We start from the raw sequence: 15,883 nt of genomic DNA, 5'->3' as shown, positions 1-15,883 counted from the left end.
AGAGGGGACGAGAAACCAGAGCAACTGTCGAGGAATAAAGAGCCGTCGGTGAGCCTCTGTGCGTAGAGGCGTGAATGCTGAGAGCAGACACATCGACGAGAAGAAAAGGCACAAAAGGAACCAGTGGCAGCAGAAGTAGGAGAGTGGAACACTTGAGAAAGGGAAAAATCATGGTGCGCAAGACAGATGACACGATATTGCCTTCAACGTAAAATGTAAGAAGAGGACCTGGCGCATGTGTCTCCAAAAGATATGTTCGCGACCCAAAGAGGCAAGAAACAAAAATGGTACCGCGCGGAGATCAAAGACTGGATATAGCGAGAATAGCCGCTAACGTGACTTGAAACAAGAGATCAAGCGCAACACCGGACCTCCATACACTCAAACCCTCATATAGAAAGAAAATACAGGGATGAACGTGTCGGGATGAGGAAAGAGGGGAAGGAGTCAAATGGATTAATGGAGAAGGATTCGAGGCGCAGGCCTCTCCGTACATCTCAAGAGATATACGGATACAAGAAACTACACAAATACGCATCAGTTTTTGTGCACATGGACAAGGTGTTTCGTAAGGCCGCTGATCAGCTTTTAGTGTCTAGGGAGGCTCGAGCTTCATGTTGGAGCATCGAAGGAGACTCGACAGAACCAGGTCAGTGCCACGCTCTCAGGAGTTTATCCTGCCTTTGTCTCTCCATTACGTTTCCCCGACCCAGGGTCTGTCAGACTCATCGCACTTAAAGATGAATGCAGAACGCTCTGAACCGTTGATGTCACGTGCCGTACTCCAAGCGGCTAAGTCCGAATTCGCTTCCGTTGTGCGGTCAGGAATGAATCTGGAATGATCAGCGACTCCACGGCTCCTGACTATGACTCGGAGCGAGCATCGTGAAATCACGTTATCGTTAGTACACTTCCTCCTGTTCCGTCTCCAGCTCTTTTCACACTGGAAGACGCATTGCTGAGGGGGGCCTTCAAGAAGGAAGGAAGAGACGCTGGTCGGTGGCACTGCTTTGGTGTCCAGCTACAAACTCTCACTCCAAACATTCCAGAGAAGTCTGTCTCTCCTTGCTCGCGACTGAACCCAGTTTTTGGCCGTTGAGTTGCCGAATGTACAACTGCACAATGTTTCCTCATTGCCACGCCTCACAGCACGTGGACGTGACGCAGCTAAGCTCCTGAGTTCTTCCGCATCAGAAAGACTCTCTGGAGCTAGGGTGCCGATGTGGTAGTCCCCCTTCGTTTTTTTTTCCGCTTCGGCAGGGAACAATCTGTAAACAAAGGACACCGTAAGTCTGACTGAGACGTCAAGTAGGTACAAGCCATCCAAGGATTAGTTATATCTGTCTGCGCATCTGAGTCTGAGGTGATAATCGGCTGTGTACGCGTGCTGCAACCTTCCCGGAGCGGCTACGTTTGTAACTAGATGTTGAACGATAGCAGTTACACAAGAAGCGCCTGGAGTATTTGTACACTGTATAGTGGTAGTTGTAATCATTAGAGGTACGAAGTTCACTGCAACAAATAAACCAAAATTTATACGGTGAATGCAGATGCAGAGTAAACCTGTAGCATTAAAGCTGTGCCCAGAATGGACCCACAGATATACTGAGTGTTTTGGCAACCATGCTAACACAATAGAAATTGTAGGCGGTAAAAAGAGAGTCTTTTGTGGCGCGTATTCGAGTCACCGAAGCGAGAGATCCACTATTATCTTCCATCAAGTGGTACATTGGCCGCTTTTTCCCTTCAACTGTGCACACAGCCTGTCAGGGAGGAAGGCGTGTGTGACAGCCCAAGTCGAAAGAAGAGCCTGTCATGAGAAACCCTCCTTCCCCTCTGCGTTTTTTTTAAATATCAGCCTGAGACGGGCCGTGTGATCGGGGGAGAGAGCTTTTTGAGGCGGGCACTAGGGCTCTTCAGGCAGGCCGCCTTCGCATAGGATCGAAACTTAGTCTCGCACGGAAGAAATGGGTCTCTCTACTTATGCTTCCTGGTAGCCACTTCAGTCACGTTATTGCCAGTACTCTTTTCTTGGGAGTCTTCAATCAAGGTATGTGCAATGCCCCTGGTGATCCACGCGCGGAGATTCCCTAATTTGCGGCAGGCGGCGCCTTGGGGAACGGCAATTGCACACCTCAGCCTCGCCGCCACTTTGAATCCGACCAGACTTTAAACGACCAGTATTTCAGGAGGAAGAAACGATCTCACCTAGACTCCAGTTCTCAATGCCCGCTTTGCACGGAGTGTCAGTTCAGTTCCTTGGGGGTTCGAAAGTCGCCAGAGAATAATGTGTAGAGTGTGCGTGTGACCCTGGCTGTTCAGGGCATGATGTGGAAGGCACGAAAAAAGAATCTAGGCCCGGCCACGGTCGAGAGCGGATAAACAAGACGCTATCAGTGTGCTCGCGAAGAGCTGGCGGGTCACGCCGAGGCAGTCTCGATTCTCCGCAGCACACAGCGTATCTATTTACGGTCTGTGAAACGCCAGCTAGCCAGAAACTTCGGCGTAAAAAGACAAGGGCAGGAACGGGAGATAGCTCATTGTTCTTAAACGTCGACGGAGGCATTGAATACGTGTCAAAGCGTCCCGTCGGCCTTACGGACGGAAAGCGCAAAATGGAGGGGATTGAGGGAAAAGTGTCTGATTCGTCTGTTGTTGCTCTAATGACTAAGAGAGTCGCGGTCTTCTAGAAGGGCCAGGCATAGATTTGTCTCGCTCGTGACACGCTTCGCCTGAGTCCTCCTATTCTTCAGCAGACAATCGTTTGTTCACTCCATTCAACTGCAGACACACTCTTCTTGCCTGTGTGTCTGTGCGCACATCGTAAGAACCCAGGTCTCCCTCGTGCGCGATGGCGACAGTCACTGTTCCGCGAAGCATCGAGGGCTACACTGTCTCTGTATTATTCGACCCAGTTACCTACTCGTTCTTTCGCGGAATTCCATCCAACATCTCTTCTCTAGCAAGGCACCGCAGAGACACCTGAGATGTGCCATGAGCGAAAAGCAAGAAAAGCGGATTCGTCTGAAGGACTCCGTCTTCATTTGCAGCGGGCAAAGTTGGAAAAGGTGGCCGCGCCAAAGCAGGAGCAGGAGCAGTCGCCGAGGCATGTGGAGAGCATGCGTTGTCTCTATTTTGACAAAACACCGGTGTGTCATTCTCCTGAAAAACGGATTTCTATCTTCCCTGGAGATGTGCATTTCCTTGTCGGGAAACGCGCCCGAGCAAGAGACACACAAAGGCGAACCGGTAAACTTTCGCGGGGGGGTTCGCGCGTCAGAGTGCGCCGTGGTCAACTCTCGTGTAATGTTCTGCGGCTCTCAAAGCCACGGGTAACACCAGAACTCGGATCCGGTACACAAAGACCTTCAGCATCTATATCCGTCATCCAACCTTTTTACCACACTCTCTCCGCGTTCTTCAGGTCTTCCACCTCTTCTTGCAGCCCTCTCGTGTGCCTCTGTGGCGGTTTTCGCCTCTGCAAGAATGGCCAATCGGAGAACTGCACTCCACCTCTCCTTTCTCCTTCCGTGTCTTGGATCGCTGCCACATCGGACTATTTTGTGCGCTTCTCCCCAACCCGCCTGTTTTTCGTCCTCCTTTCTCTGTCGGTCGTTCGGCCGTCTCCGTCCTCTGTCTCCCTTTGGTGTGCACCATCGAGGACTTCGACACCCGTTCTCGCATCTGTGTTCTCCACTGCCGGTTCTGTCCGGTTCTTTCGTCTCTCCCCCCGCTATTCTCTCGCTTTCTTCTTGATATCGCGACTCAGCCTCGCATGCCCTGTCCCGACGCAGAGAAAAATTCCTCCTCGTCGTCTTGTGGGCCCCGTTTGCCGGCCTCTCCCGTCGTGCGCCGGAAGACTCAGAGACTCTGTAAAAGAAAAGAAACGTCTCAGCGGAGACGGGTGAACCAGAGAGAGGGAGTGAATGCGACCCGTACTTGCCAGGCGTGAAAGGCGCCTTCTTGGAGAACCCACTGCCGAACCGTCAATGTCCAGGGGTACGAAGACGTTCGGATTTGCAAGGCCGACAGAGAGGAAAGGAAAGCAAGAACACCGGAGAGAAAGCCTTCTGAAAGAAAGCCGTGAAGCATACACACCGTCCAGCTTCACTCGGGAGAGATACGCAGGGAGTGAGAGACCTCGGCGCTAGGTGACCTTCAAACAGAAAGGCAGAAAAAGCATCGCAGGTCTGAAGTGGACGAAGGCGTCGCGTGACCGAGACGGGGAGCCCAAGCGAGAGAATAAAACTCGAGACAGGAGAAACAACTCGGCGACAGAGACGAAACAGATCGGATTCTCGGCGGCCTGACATCTTGCAGGAGCTGAACCGTCGGTTTCACGCCTCGCATGCGTGGGCAGGACGCACCTCCAGGCGAGACAACAGACACAGCAAGAGACAGCAAAAAGGAAGAAAGGCGAGTCCAAGCGACGACGCAAACACCGTCGGGAGAGAGGAACGAAATCTGGAAGGGTCAGAGGCAGCCTGTAAACGGAAAAGAGAGGTCAGGAAAGAAAAACAAAGTCCGGAAAGAAGCAAACCGCTCTGTTGCGCAGACAACATGCGAAAGAAAAGAGAGATGAAGCGCCAGCACACCTTCTCCCTTTCCGTCTGCAAGCTTTGCCTGCTCTTCTGCAAATATCTCTGTTACGAGGAGAGGAAGAAGAGAGAGGTTGAAGAAAGCAGATAGGAGTGCTGTCGGGCAGCCTTGACCGTCGCTTGCTGCCATTCCTCAGCCCCCCGTCTGTGCGCCTGTTCCGGCCCTAGCCGCCTCGCGAAAAGCAGATTGACTCTGAACCTTTCTCCGCATCGCTTTGAGTCTTGCGAAAGCTCTGTGCACCTCTTTGTCTGCACTTCTGTGAATCGCGCAAGCAAAACAGAACGCCAACAGAAGATGCGATTCTAACCGGTGGTGTCGCCGTCGCCTTTTCAGGCCAAGAAACGTTCCAGACTTCTTTCCAGTCTCTTTCCCACACGAAGGTTGAGCAGCCGCGCCCCTGTTACCTTCTCGGATAAAGCTCCATCGCAATGGAGTCTCCTCTCTCCGCCCGCGGCAACGCCGAGGCGCGGGAGGGCCTCGTCAAGAGACAGCGCGAGACTGAAGAAGATGACGTAGGCTTCAGAGCAGAAGAAGGAGCGAAGGCTGCCGTACCTGCCAGGGAAGGCGACGGAGCGCTTTCCAGGGTCACGGACAAACCAGGGGAACAGCTGCTGTCTGAGATCCTCTCGGATTTCCACGTCTCCGAAAACTTCTTCCTCTTTGGAGGCGGTCCCTACTCTAGTGCAGCCACGAGTCTGCAAGTCCTCGCCGCGGAAGAGAAAGAACGAGATGGACACTCGGGAGGAGAAGGAGAAGAGGGAACGTTCGAGTGTTCGTCGGAAGAAAACTGCGGGTCTCCGGCCCTCTGCTTCTCTTCTCGCTTTCGCACAAAAGTACGACTCCTGCTTTCGCGCATCGATGCTGTGGGCCTGTGCAGGCGACTCGCCGTCCCCTCTCGACTTCCTCCTGTGTCTGGTTCCTGCGTTTCGAGAAGCTGCCACATGCAGAGCACTGGAGTCGATTTCCTGGGAACGGTGCTTCAATAAAAATGGTCGTTCGAGATATCTTGCATGCAGTACCTATCAGAAAACAACTGGAGCTCCACTGCTGGTGTGAAGGTAAACGAACCAGCGAGCTTCATCCCCTTCGAGGTTGCAACTTCTCTCCTGTCGCCGGTCCTCTTTGTCTCCTTTTCGCTCATCTTTCTCTCCTGCTCTTGCTCTCGTTTGTCGTGTACGCTGGCCCTTGTCCTGGGTGTGTGCATGTTGCCAGCGGCCTCGCGTTCGTCTCGGCGTCCAGCTCGACCAGACATTCCCGTGGCTAGCAGATTTGCCCGATGTCGTCGTGCGAAGCCTATCGTGTGCGACCAACCACATTGCTCTTCTGACGGAAGGAGGGCAGATCTTCATCTACAAGATCCGGTCCGTCTCCACCCCTCGCCTTCGGCGCAAGGCCCTCGGTGCGACATTCCCGCCTAGTCACCAAAGTGTTAACTCTTGTTTTAGACTCGATACACATCCATCCACATGGATACGTATATACATATATATATATATAATATACAATATATGTACACAGATATATAATATGCATACATGTACATATACATATATATATATATATATATATATAGTTTGGTGTGTGCTGAAGTGCGTTGAGGTGGTTGGGTGTATCTCAGTTTTTTTCAGTGGGAAGAGCGGCTTGATGATTGATGTTGGCAACAAGGGGCAAGTGCTTCGAAGAAGATGCAAAAACTTCTGCTGCTTTTTCGGGCGCCTTTTTTGTGAAGAAACAGAAAACTCATCTTGAAACCCACTGCAAATCACAGAAATGTTGCGCTCGTAGGTCACCTTTCCTCGCCATCATCTTGAGATTCCTTGACTGTGGAGGAGACAAGCACACAACAACTTCGGAGGATTGGCGAAGCCTCTGCGCAATATTAAACACATCAGTGATGCATTTATGTATGTATGAGAACTGTGTATGTGTGTGTGTGTACATTTGTAGATGAGTATGTGGGTTCAGAGCGATGTGATCTTGATAGGGGCTTCCTGCCGGGATATCCTTCTGTTTCGTTTCCTCCCTTCTCTTCTTTGGAACTCCGCCGGTTTTCTTGTGTGTGCGTCGCCAGGCAGTACCCTTGGCAAGGCGAAGGCTTTGACACTTGGCTGCCGCTTGCTTCGGTGCCAGGCCGCGAGTTCGTTCATGTGGAGATCAAGTCTCTGGACTTTGGAGATGCACCTCTCGACGTTCTCTGTGACCCTGCGTTCGAGCCTCGCCCGTTTGCCCCCCCGTCCTGCGCCGCGCGCGCCTCCAGCGGTCTGGGCTGTTGTGGCGCGCCTGCGAGGGAGGCTGTGGGTCCCCAGGCAAGCGGCGCGGCGAGTTCCAGAGGAGACGAACATGCAAGCGATGAATGCGACGGAAGCGACCTGCGCCCAGAGAACGCAGAGATGTCGCGAGAGACTGCAGAGCGCAAGGAGAAACGCAGACCCGAGAGCCAGGATGTTGTGTCCGTCTGTCGATGTGTCTCCAGAGAAGAAGACCCAACGAGCCTTTTCGCGCTAGCTGCTCTAGATCGGGACGGAAATCTATGGCTAGGTAGCAACGCACATTGCTGCTGTGCTGAAAGGAAACTCTTGTCTTCTCTCTCGTGCGAACCTTCGGCCTCGTCTTTTTCCTCGTGTTCTCTTCCTTCCTCTCGTGCGTCGACTTCGTCTCCTGCGGGTCGGGCGCATGAGGCGTTGCCGAGAGTGAACGGAGCAGTGGAGGGGAAGTGTCTGAGTGCGGTGCCTGGCTCAGGGCAGCACAAAGAGGAAAGACAGACGGACGAAGAGGACAGAGATGGGTGGCCAGAAGACGAGAGCCGACGGAGGTTCGACTGCCTCTCGAGCCCCTTGACATGCACATGTGGAGGACGTCGACCGAACGAAGCGCGGACGAGCGAGAATCCTGAGAATGGGGATCTGCGCGAAAACATCCAAGACGAAAAACGTACCGAGAGAGAAGAGAGAGACGGGCAGCCAACGGGATGTCCCATCCGCTTCCAGCACTGCCCCATGCGAATGGAGTCTCTGAGACTTCCCGTTTCTCAGGGTGTCCAAGGAGGTACGTGTCGAGATTTCTGTGTGAATCTGTCGCCTCTATTCTCTCCACAGCCGCGCCTCCTCCATTTCTCTGTTTTTTCCGCGTCTACGTTTTGCCTCATCTCGTGGGTGCGGCTCTTCGTGTTTTCTGTCGGGTCGCCTGCGCCTGGCTCTTCGCCTCCCATGTTGCTTCGATTCTCCGGCGGTTTTTCTCGCGTGCGTCTGGTTCCGTCTCTTCTCTTTTCTCCAATTTACTATCTTCTTTCGCCTTTCTAGTGGCGCCCTTCTTCCCGTCGTCTGTGCGCCGGAGAGCGAAGCCGTTGCAGACCGTAACGCACCTTCTCGGTCTCCACTTTCCGTCGCCGAGTCGTTCTCGCGTTTCTTCTTCGCGCAGGCATGGAGGAACGGGGGACCTGCCTGTTTGTCTCTCTCGCCGAACTGACTCCTGTCCCGCCCTCGCCATGCCCCGACGCTTCTCTGTGGTCGGTCGCGGCCTCTCAGGGACCGAAGCGGGAAGGCGAGAGAAGAGAAGGCGCTCTCGCCTCGCCTCCTTTCTCGTGCTTCCCCTTCTTCCCGCCCCTGCGGTACGCCGTGCTGTGTCAGTCCCGGCTCTACCACAAACGCTACGGCCTCATCATTCGCGGCAAAACTTTGAGTTGTCGGGCGTCGCCTCTTCCACACGTTCCTGCGAAGGTGAGAGCCGCGAGGGAAAGCAACATCGTTTGCCTCGCCAGAGGTGTGAGGCATGCCAAAGAGCTGGTTCGCGAGGAGACAGGCAAGCAGCTCGCGGTGGGGTCTGGCGCGTGAGCTCGAATCTCCTTTCAGACAACGACGGAGACGCTGAGCGCAGGGGCGGCGGGTCGCAGCGAGTTTGGCGAGAAGAAGGTTCTCTCTTCTTTGCTTGACACATCAACACTGGGACCTTCAAAAATCGAGTCGAAACGAGCACCACGGTGTCTGTACACAGAGCGGCTGTGCGAGAGAGTGAATGAGCGTTTTGTGTCGACACAGAGATGTCCTCGCCTCTGCGGTCTTCTTGCAGTGCTGTCATCGATAAATCAGCGTGTCTGGCGTCCGCTGTCGCAGGTTGTTTGTGGGAGTGAAGCAGACTGCGGCCTGCTGCTGTTCACCAATGGCATCGCATACCAGTGGCAAGCAACTGTCTCTGACCTCGGAAAAGTCGTTCCTGGACTGCGAAAGGTACAGCTCAGAAACGCCTCTTTTTGTCCTTTCACTTTCTCTTATCTCTCTCATGGTGTGCAAGACGAACCCGGTGCCAACAGCCGCGGTAGTAAGAGCGAATTGAAGCGCTGTCCAAAAGTGGTGATCTTTTAGTTTAGAACTGTTCCGACCAGTGCTTTCCAGTTCTTGAATTTTTTTGACGTGTAGGCACAATTTTTCACTTTATTTCTAGCTGTGAAGCTCTGAAGAGGGTGGATGCAACGAATCTGCGGCCGCGAGCAGTCGGGGCCTATCTCAGAGTCGCTTCATGCACCGCCTGCAGAATCACGTGTGTACCGCTGAAGAGAGCTGTATAAGTGAAAACGTAGATCGAACCAGCTGTCTTCACATGCATGAAGGTCTGTCTGGACTCAAATAGGTGTACATGCCCGTGCAGCCCAAAACAGAGACACATCTGTAGATAGGTTCAGAGATACACAGCGAGTTCTCTTTCGTGCTTGGCCGGGTGTTGTCGAGCGTCTGAACGGGACGGGTCTTGCCTTTTTTCTTGCATGCAGCGGATGTGGCCAGGGGTCTCTTCGTCGTGGCTGTCGTGTCGTATGGATTTGCTTTCGATGCGTTTGTGTGTTGACTGTGCCTCGCAAATGTGCGAGCATGCCCAGGGAGGTCGCAATGTGCGTCCAGTAGTGGTTTCTGTGGAGTTCTCAGGTTGAAGGCTCTCTCAAAGACAAACGCGTCGTCGACGTCTTTGGCGGCCAGCATGGCCCTCCGGAGTTTCTCTCCAGCGCGCTGTCTTCTTCTGCAGCAGGCGGAGGCCGAGTCCCGGGAAGTTTCGATTTCTTTCTTCTAGACGCCTCTTCCGTTCTCCACGAGTACAATTTCAATCTCGGGCAAGTCGCAGTCAATGCAGGAACCTCGACAGGAACTCCCAATTCGGCTGCTTCGTCCTCTGGTGGGGGGGGTGCTCCGGCGGCTCTCTCTTCGTCTTCCGGTGTCGGCCTGTCGAGTTTTCGCAGGCCGCGCGTTCCGCAGCCCATCGAGTGCACGCCGTTCTGTTTCGACTTGGTGAGTTGACAGGGAGAGTGCAACTGAAAAAGAGACTCGAGGAAAAGAAGAGAAAATTGCCCTTTAACGGGACAAACGAGTCGGTTAAACGACAAGACTCTACAGGAAAAGGACAGATGCGTAAAAGGGCCAATTTTCCCCGGTGGAGCGCCCGCCAAACTCTGTAATCATGGAGAGCAGTCTTCGCTGACCTCGCACGTGGAATCAGAGAAGCGCGCGAATCAACACAAGCGGAAAACGCATCCCGGGAGAGGTGGAAAAAGAACTTGTGGGGGCAGAGGGAGGCGAGAAGATAGGAGAGACGCGAAGCTGGTGTCTCTCGATTCGTTTCGGTCATAAGAGACTTCTCATTTGTCCAAGTCGCGTCCTTTTCTTGACACAAAAGTGGAGGAGTCTTTTTTCCGTTTTCTGAGGGCAGCGTCTGTCCGCTGTAGTCTTCTCTTTGGAAATGCCTTCGCCGTCTATTTGCGTTTCCTTCCTCCCTTTTGCCTGTTCTCAGCCACCCGTTCCCCTTGTTTACATGCTCTTACCCCTTCGGCTGTGTCTGCATGCCATTCAGCTGTACAGCCACCCAGCGAGCGATCGGCGCATCCCTTACCGCGTGGAGAATTTCCCTAGGCTGCTTGCGGCGCTTCCCAGGTCGTATTTGCTCTTCATTTTGAGTATTTCCTCGGTTTCACTCGAGATCGTTCGAGACAAATACGTCTTTCTGTCTTCGAATCAAACGATTATGCCGTTGCCCTTGCCGGAGCCTCCGTGTCCGCAGTCTTCTGCATCTGTAGGTTCCTCTGCTGCTCCTGGCGAGCCTCCAGATCGCGTAGTCAGAACTTCCTCTCACTCCTCGCGCCCTCTCAACCCAAACAGACTCGTTCCTCCCGCTCGTGCTCCTTCCTCCACTTCTTCTGAGACTGTTTCCACGTCTTCTGTCGCCTCTGCTTCTTCTTCCGCGTCTTCTGCGTTTCTTGCAAAGTGCGTGGAGCACTTTCACTACCTGAGGGCGTCTGAAATCTCTCTGCTGTATCGCGCTCCCCGTGTTCCTCGTGCTGCTCTTCAAGCTGCAAGGAACCGAGAGAAAAAAGAGCAAGCAGACGTCGGGACCTCCCCGCCTTCCGACTCGACTCCCCTCGCGGCGTCTCTCCCTGCTCCCGCTGCAGCTGCTTCGCCTTTCTGTCCAGTGTCGCCGAAGGGGGAGGCCGCTGTCTGTTCCTCTCCACCGTCGCCTCTGTGTCCTCTGTCGAGTTCTGGGTCTCTGGAAAAGAATCGGTCCATTTCCGTGCAGGCCGTGGGCGATTTTCTTCTCATTCTGCGGGAGAGTGGCCATCTGGAGGCGATTCAGAAGTCTCTCTTTGGCTTGAAAGTGTGGCGAAGAGGCGCCGGCGGACAGCTTCTCGAGGTTGGCGGCAGACGCAAAGAATCTCTCCACTCGGTCTCCAAATGGCACATCCAGGAGGTGCGTCTTCACGAAAGCGCATCCACAGCCGCAGACGTCAGTGCAGACACGCAGATGTACACACAACAACGCATGTGTGGGATGCCACTGCGTGACTTTCCAAGGACATGTCTCAAAAATGAGGCAGAAAAATACGTAAAGACATATACTTGCATAGAGATTCATAAATACATGAACACATACATATATATATGTATATATATATATATATATATATATATACGTTTATATCGATAGATAAATAGATAGGTGGCTGATTAAGCAAGAAGGTTCATGTGCCTATGTAGAAGGGTGAGGGCGTTGCTTTCTCGGAGGAAGAGAAGGAGGCAACCATGTTTCATTATGTTCTGTGAAAAGAGGAAATCAATGTGAACGTGACGTAGGTCGGAGGTCTGTCTTGTGCATACAGTCGCGGTCCAGTTGAATCATGTCTGGCCCTCCGGATCACTGTGATTGTGGGGTAGGGAAGATGTTCGACAAAGAGGAACCGCCGGTCCTCGGCAAAGCGGCGAGGTGAAGGAGAAAACATGCTTTGAGGCAAAAGAACGCATGTAACCAGTCGTGGGTGTTCTCCCCAAAATGTTTCTTTTTTCAGCTCCTTCGCCTCCACGGGAAGCTCCGCGTGAGGCAGTACGTCCCTTCGTCTCTCCTGACTGTCGCAGCGCAGTTGTCGGCTTCATCTCTCCCCCCTCGTCTTGGCCGCGAGGCGTCTCCGTTTTCGCGCGGATCTCTGGCCTGTCCAGGCCTCGCCAACGAACTCGAAAACGCGAAGAACCGAGAGGTCTCAGACTCCCTCTCCCTCACGCCTTCCTCGCTCGAAGTGTATCTTCGCGTGCTCGACCTCGCCTCGTCGGCGCCTCCGTTCCGTCTTTTTGCGGGAGGGAACTACGTGATCCTGTCGCGCTACCGCGTGCAGAGAAGTCGTTCCCTCGCGGCTTGTCTTCAGCGCGAAGAGACGGGTGGCCTGATTTCTGCCTCCTTTGCCCACAGACTCGCGCAAACGACTCTTGGGCGAGGACAGGCAGAGCAGTCACCTGCTCTGTCGGGAGACTCTGGCCACAAGACCTCGGACCGCGGGGAAGACACGCAGAGGGAACATACCTCCTTCACTTTTCATTCGCCTCCACTCCCTGTTGCTTCTGGTCTCTGTCCGTGTCGAGGAGCACAGAGGGCGAGGCATCGTGGCGCTTTTCCTTCATCGCTGCTCTCCGCTCTCGCTTTCTCACCTTTCTTCAGACGCGAGGCACAGACAGAACGAGGGACAGGAAAAGAAGAAAAGCCTCAGGAGGGCATCGACGCGCTCCCGGAGCCTCTCCTCCTTTTGGCCAAAGATTTATGGAGACACGCCTGCGCTGCTGCAGAAGAGAATCCTCGTCTTTTTCTGCGTCTGGCGGATCTCCAGCACATCCTTCTTTCGCGCGGCCATGCGGTGCTGCTGCGCATCCTCAAGAAGCAAACGCAAGAGACAGAAGAAAAACTCGAGAGACAAGAGAGACGCCAGGGGAGACAGCAAGAGAAGAAACGCGCGCGGCCGCTGACGCCAGCGAGAAGCAGCGACGAGAACGGAGAGGAGGAAGCGGGAGAAGAGCGAGTCAGAGGAGACAGTTCAACGGGAAGAGAAGAACAGATGGCAGAGAGTGAGGCTGCAGAGATGGAAAAAGTTGTCGGTGCATTTGTGTCGGATCTTGTTGCACACTTTTCGCTGCTGTACTCAACTTCTGGTAAGAATGAAGACTTCGAGTCTCGCCGGTCCTCGCCGGGTGAGCGCGGCACGAGGGGGGCGCATGCAATCTGGCGCAAGCGGAGAGGAGACAGAGCCGGAGACGAGGAAAGAGAGGAGAAGAAGCAGAGAGTCACTGCAGGATTGGCTCTCGCTCAAGGCAATCCAGGATGGCGGAGACAGAAGCACACAGAGAGGAGACGAAACAAAGATGGATCGCGCGCCTTTTCCAGGCGCGGGAAGGCGGGAAGCAGCGCGTTTCCCGATGAACAGGCTTCATCTACCAGTGTGCATGCGAGCGCAGACGAAAGGCAGAGAGCAGCTGGAAGGCGGGAGGCCGAGAGACGAGAAGAGCGAAACAGAAGAGAAGAGCGAAGCAGAAGAGCGCGGGAGAGAGAGCGAAGAAACAACATCCTCGACCAGGCGAGAAGAAGGCTCCTCCGCATGCAGCTCGAGCGACGACGCCGGCAGCAAAATGAAGAGGCGATAGAGGAAGAGCAAGAAGGAAACAGACAAGGGAGACGCGGCCAAGACGAAGTCGACCTCGACAGAAAGGACGATGAACAGAAGGAGTCCCCGCCCTCGACAACGGACAGGAAGGACGAGGCAGTGGAGGAGCCTGTTCTCGAAATGGCTGCACGCGCAGCTGGCCAAACTCACAAGGAAGATGCGCCGAGAGAACAAGAAGGTGACGTCAAGGAGATGGGAGGGTCAGAAACGAAACCAGCGAGAGAAGGTGAGACGCAGACGGAATGAGGGGAGGTGGTTTCCCCGCTGTGTTGGACAGCAGGAGGTTTTTGACGCAGAGAAGGGCAAAAACTGACAGGAAGATCCCTTCTCTCCGACACCCGAGAGTGGAGGCTCAGTTGAGGATCTGCGTTGTCGAAGCTTCAGCAAAACCGGCGCGCGCGTATAAGCGAGACAGGGGGGAAAAGGTGAAGAATCGAGATTATGTGAAGGACAGTCGCTCCCATATAGAGGCGCTTCACATAAGCACAGAAAGCGATTACGCGAGAACTCGCAAAAGAACTTCAGAGGTAGAGCGGCCAGAACTGAGTTTAAAGTCGCGGAAGGTCTGCTGGTGGCAGCGCGCTCTCGAAGCGCGACGAACAGACACCGACTTGATGGCTCGGCATGCATCACCCATGGGGGTTTTCAGATCGTGAGCTTTCCCCGGCACTGAAACGAATGGAGTGTCGCGTGTGAAGGAATCCGCATACTGCGTGTAGAACAGAAAACGGAAGTGGAAAAACAGCGATTGGTGAGAGAAAGGACGACGACAAAGAAAAGAGAGACGTGAAACCTGTCGTCACGTTGTTTCTGGGAGCGGAAAGAACAGCACCGAGGGTGTGTTTGTGAGTCGACTTTGTCTCTCTGCATCCCCTGCTCTTTTTTGTTGGCTCTGCATTCACAAGGAGTTCTCTTGGCGACAGAACTGCGTCGGCGCGTGCATGTGCGTCGCTTCTACGAAATCATGGGTCAAACTCGAACAACCCTCTGGAGTGTGTGCTTGTATCCTGTGTTCTAAACTCGAGTTTTGGCCGCTCTCGAATCTGTCCTTTGTTCTTCTGTCATCCTCGTCTCGCGTCTCGTGTTTTGATGCGTCCTTCTCTCTCGCTCTCCCCCCTGCTGCACCCCTCGCGCACTGAACATCCGACCCAAGAGGTCAGGAGAAGCTAGGAAACAAGAGAAAGGGTCCGTTCCTGGGAAAAGAACTTCCGAACCGTAGAGAATAGTCGGAAGAAGTTACGGCGTTCTCTGTACAAAACCGGTTCTAAAAAAACATAATGATCCAAGAGAGACCATGTAGAAATCTCGTCGCTCGCGAAACCGGTGACTGTCCAACCAGGACAGACGCCTGAATGGCACGGACTGTGTAACTCTCCAACACTTTTATTAAGTATACATGAATATATATATATATATATATATAATATGTGGGTTGTATGCAGAAGGAGAGGTTTGTCGCGTTTGAGCTTCGAGAGATATGCTTCCCAGATCACATTTTCATTTATCCGCAGAGGTCTACGGAGACGATGGATAGGATGCATATATAAATGTATACATGTGTATAGGGGAAGGTGAAAGTGTCGGTAGAATGGATATTGGTAGCGAGGTCAGATCTTACCGTTCGTGCTTGAGCGTAGTGACGCCGAGATGTGTGACAAAAAGCTCGCTTGCTTCTCAAGCACCTTGAAAAGAGAAAATAGGAATACACGAGCAGGATCTGTACCGTCGCTTCTGGAGTGGATACCTCTGAGACAGATGGGAAAGCTCTTCATGGAAAGTACACACTGCGGTGGTCGGCATGGTTGCCCCGCGAAAAAGAGCAAGGCTTAAAGATGTAGCGATAGGCAAGAAGGAGAGCACGACACGGAAAAAAAGACGAGGCCGCAGAAGACGAGTTAGGTGAAAAAGGAACAAGACACCGTGGGCTCGAGTGAACAACGCAACGGAGGCAAAAGGAAAAGGAAAAACTGAGGCCACGACGCAGAACCAGCAACAACCTCGAGAAACGCTTCCAGTCGTTCCTCTCTAGAGACAGCGGCGTCTCCTTCACGGGATAAAAGAAGTGAGTTTTCCACGCGGTCCGCCTCAGCGCCTCGACACAGACATCGGGCACCATGGAAACAGAAGCGGCAGTTAGAAACCCCCCGGAGAAGAGAAAAAAAAAATATCTCTTTTTTGCTATTTGAACGCTAGACCACGTATTACCATTGTCACATTGTAAGAAGACATTGTTTCTGCACAAGTGAGCTGCGATCCTTTTATATATATATATATATATATATATATATATATATATATATGATAGATATGGATAGATGTCGATTTCTGTGTCTG

General features: G+C 53.3%; 1 protein-coding gene across 1 annotated transcript; it reads left to right on the top strand.

Moving 5' to 3' along the window:
- Positions 1-5,027: 5,027 nt before the first annotated feature.
- TGME49_231980 (hypothetical protein) lies at positions 5,028-13,795 on the top strand (the record flags this gene model as incomplete). Its single annotated transcript, XM_018780309.1, has 8 exons — positions 5,028-5,432; positions 5,812-5,960; positions 6,671-7,644; positions 8,017-8,315; positions 8,709-8,822; positions 9,513-9,869; positions 10,429-11,319; positions 11,915-13,795. 8 exons carry the CDS (start codon positions 5,028-5,030, stop codon positions 13,793-13,795), a joined length of 5,070 nt encoding a protein of 1,689 aa, XP_018636833.1.
- Between the last annotated feature and the right edge of the window lie 2,088 nt (positions 13,796-15,883).

The sequence above is a fragment of the Toxoplasma gondii genome, chromosome VIII (assembly GCF_000006565.2).
Source record: "Toxoplasma gondii ME49 chromosome VIII, whole genome shotgun sequence".
Taxonomy (NCBI): domain Eukaryota; phylum Apicomplexa; class Conoidasida; order Eucoccidiorida; family Sarcocystidae; genus Toxoplasma; species Toxoplasma gondii.
This window is presented reverse-complemented; position numbering and strand designations above follow the sequence as displayed.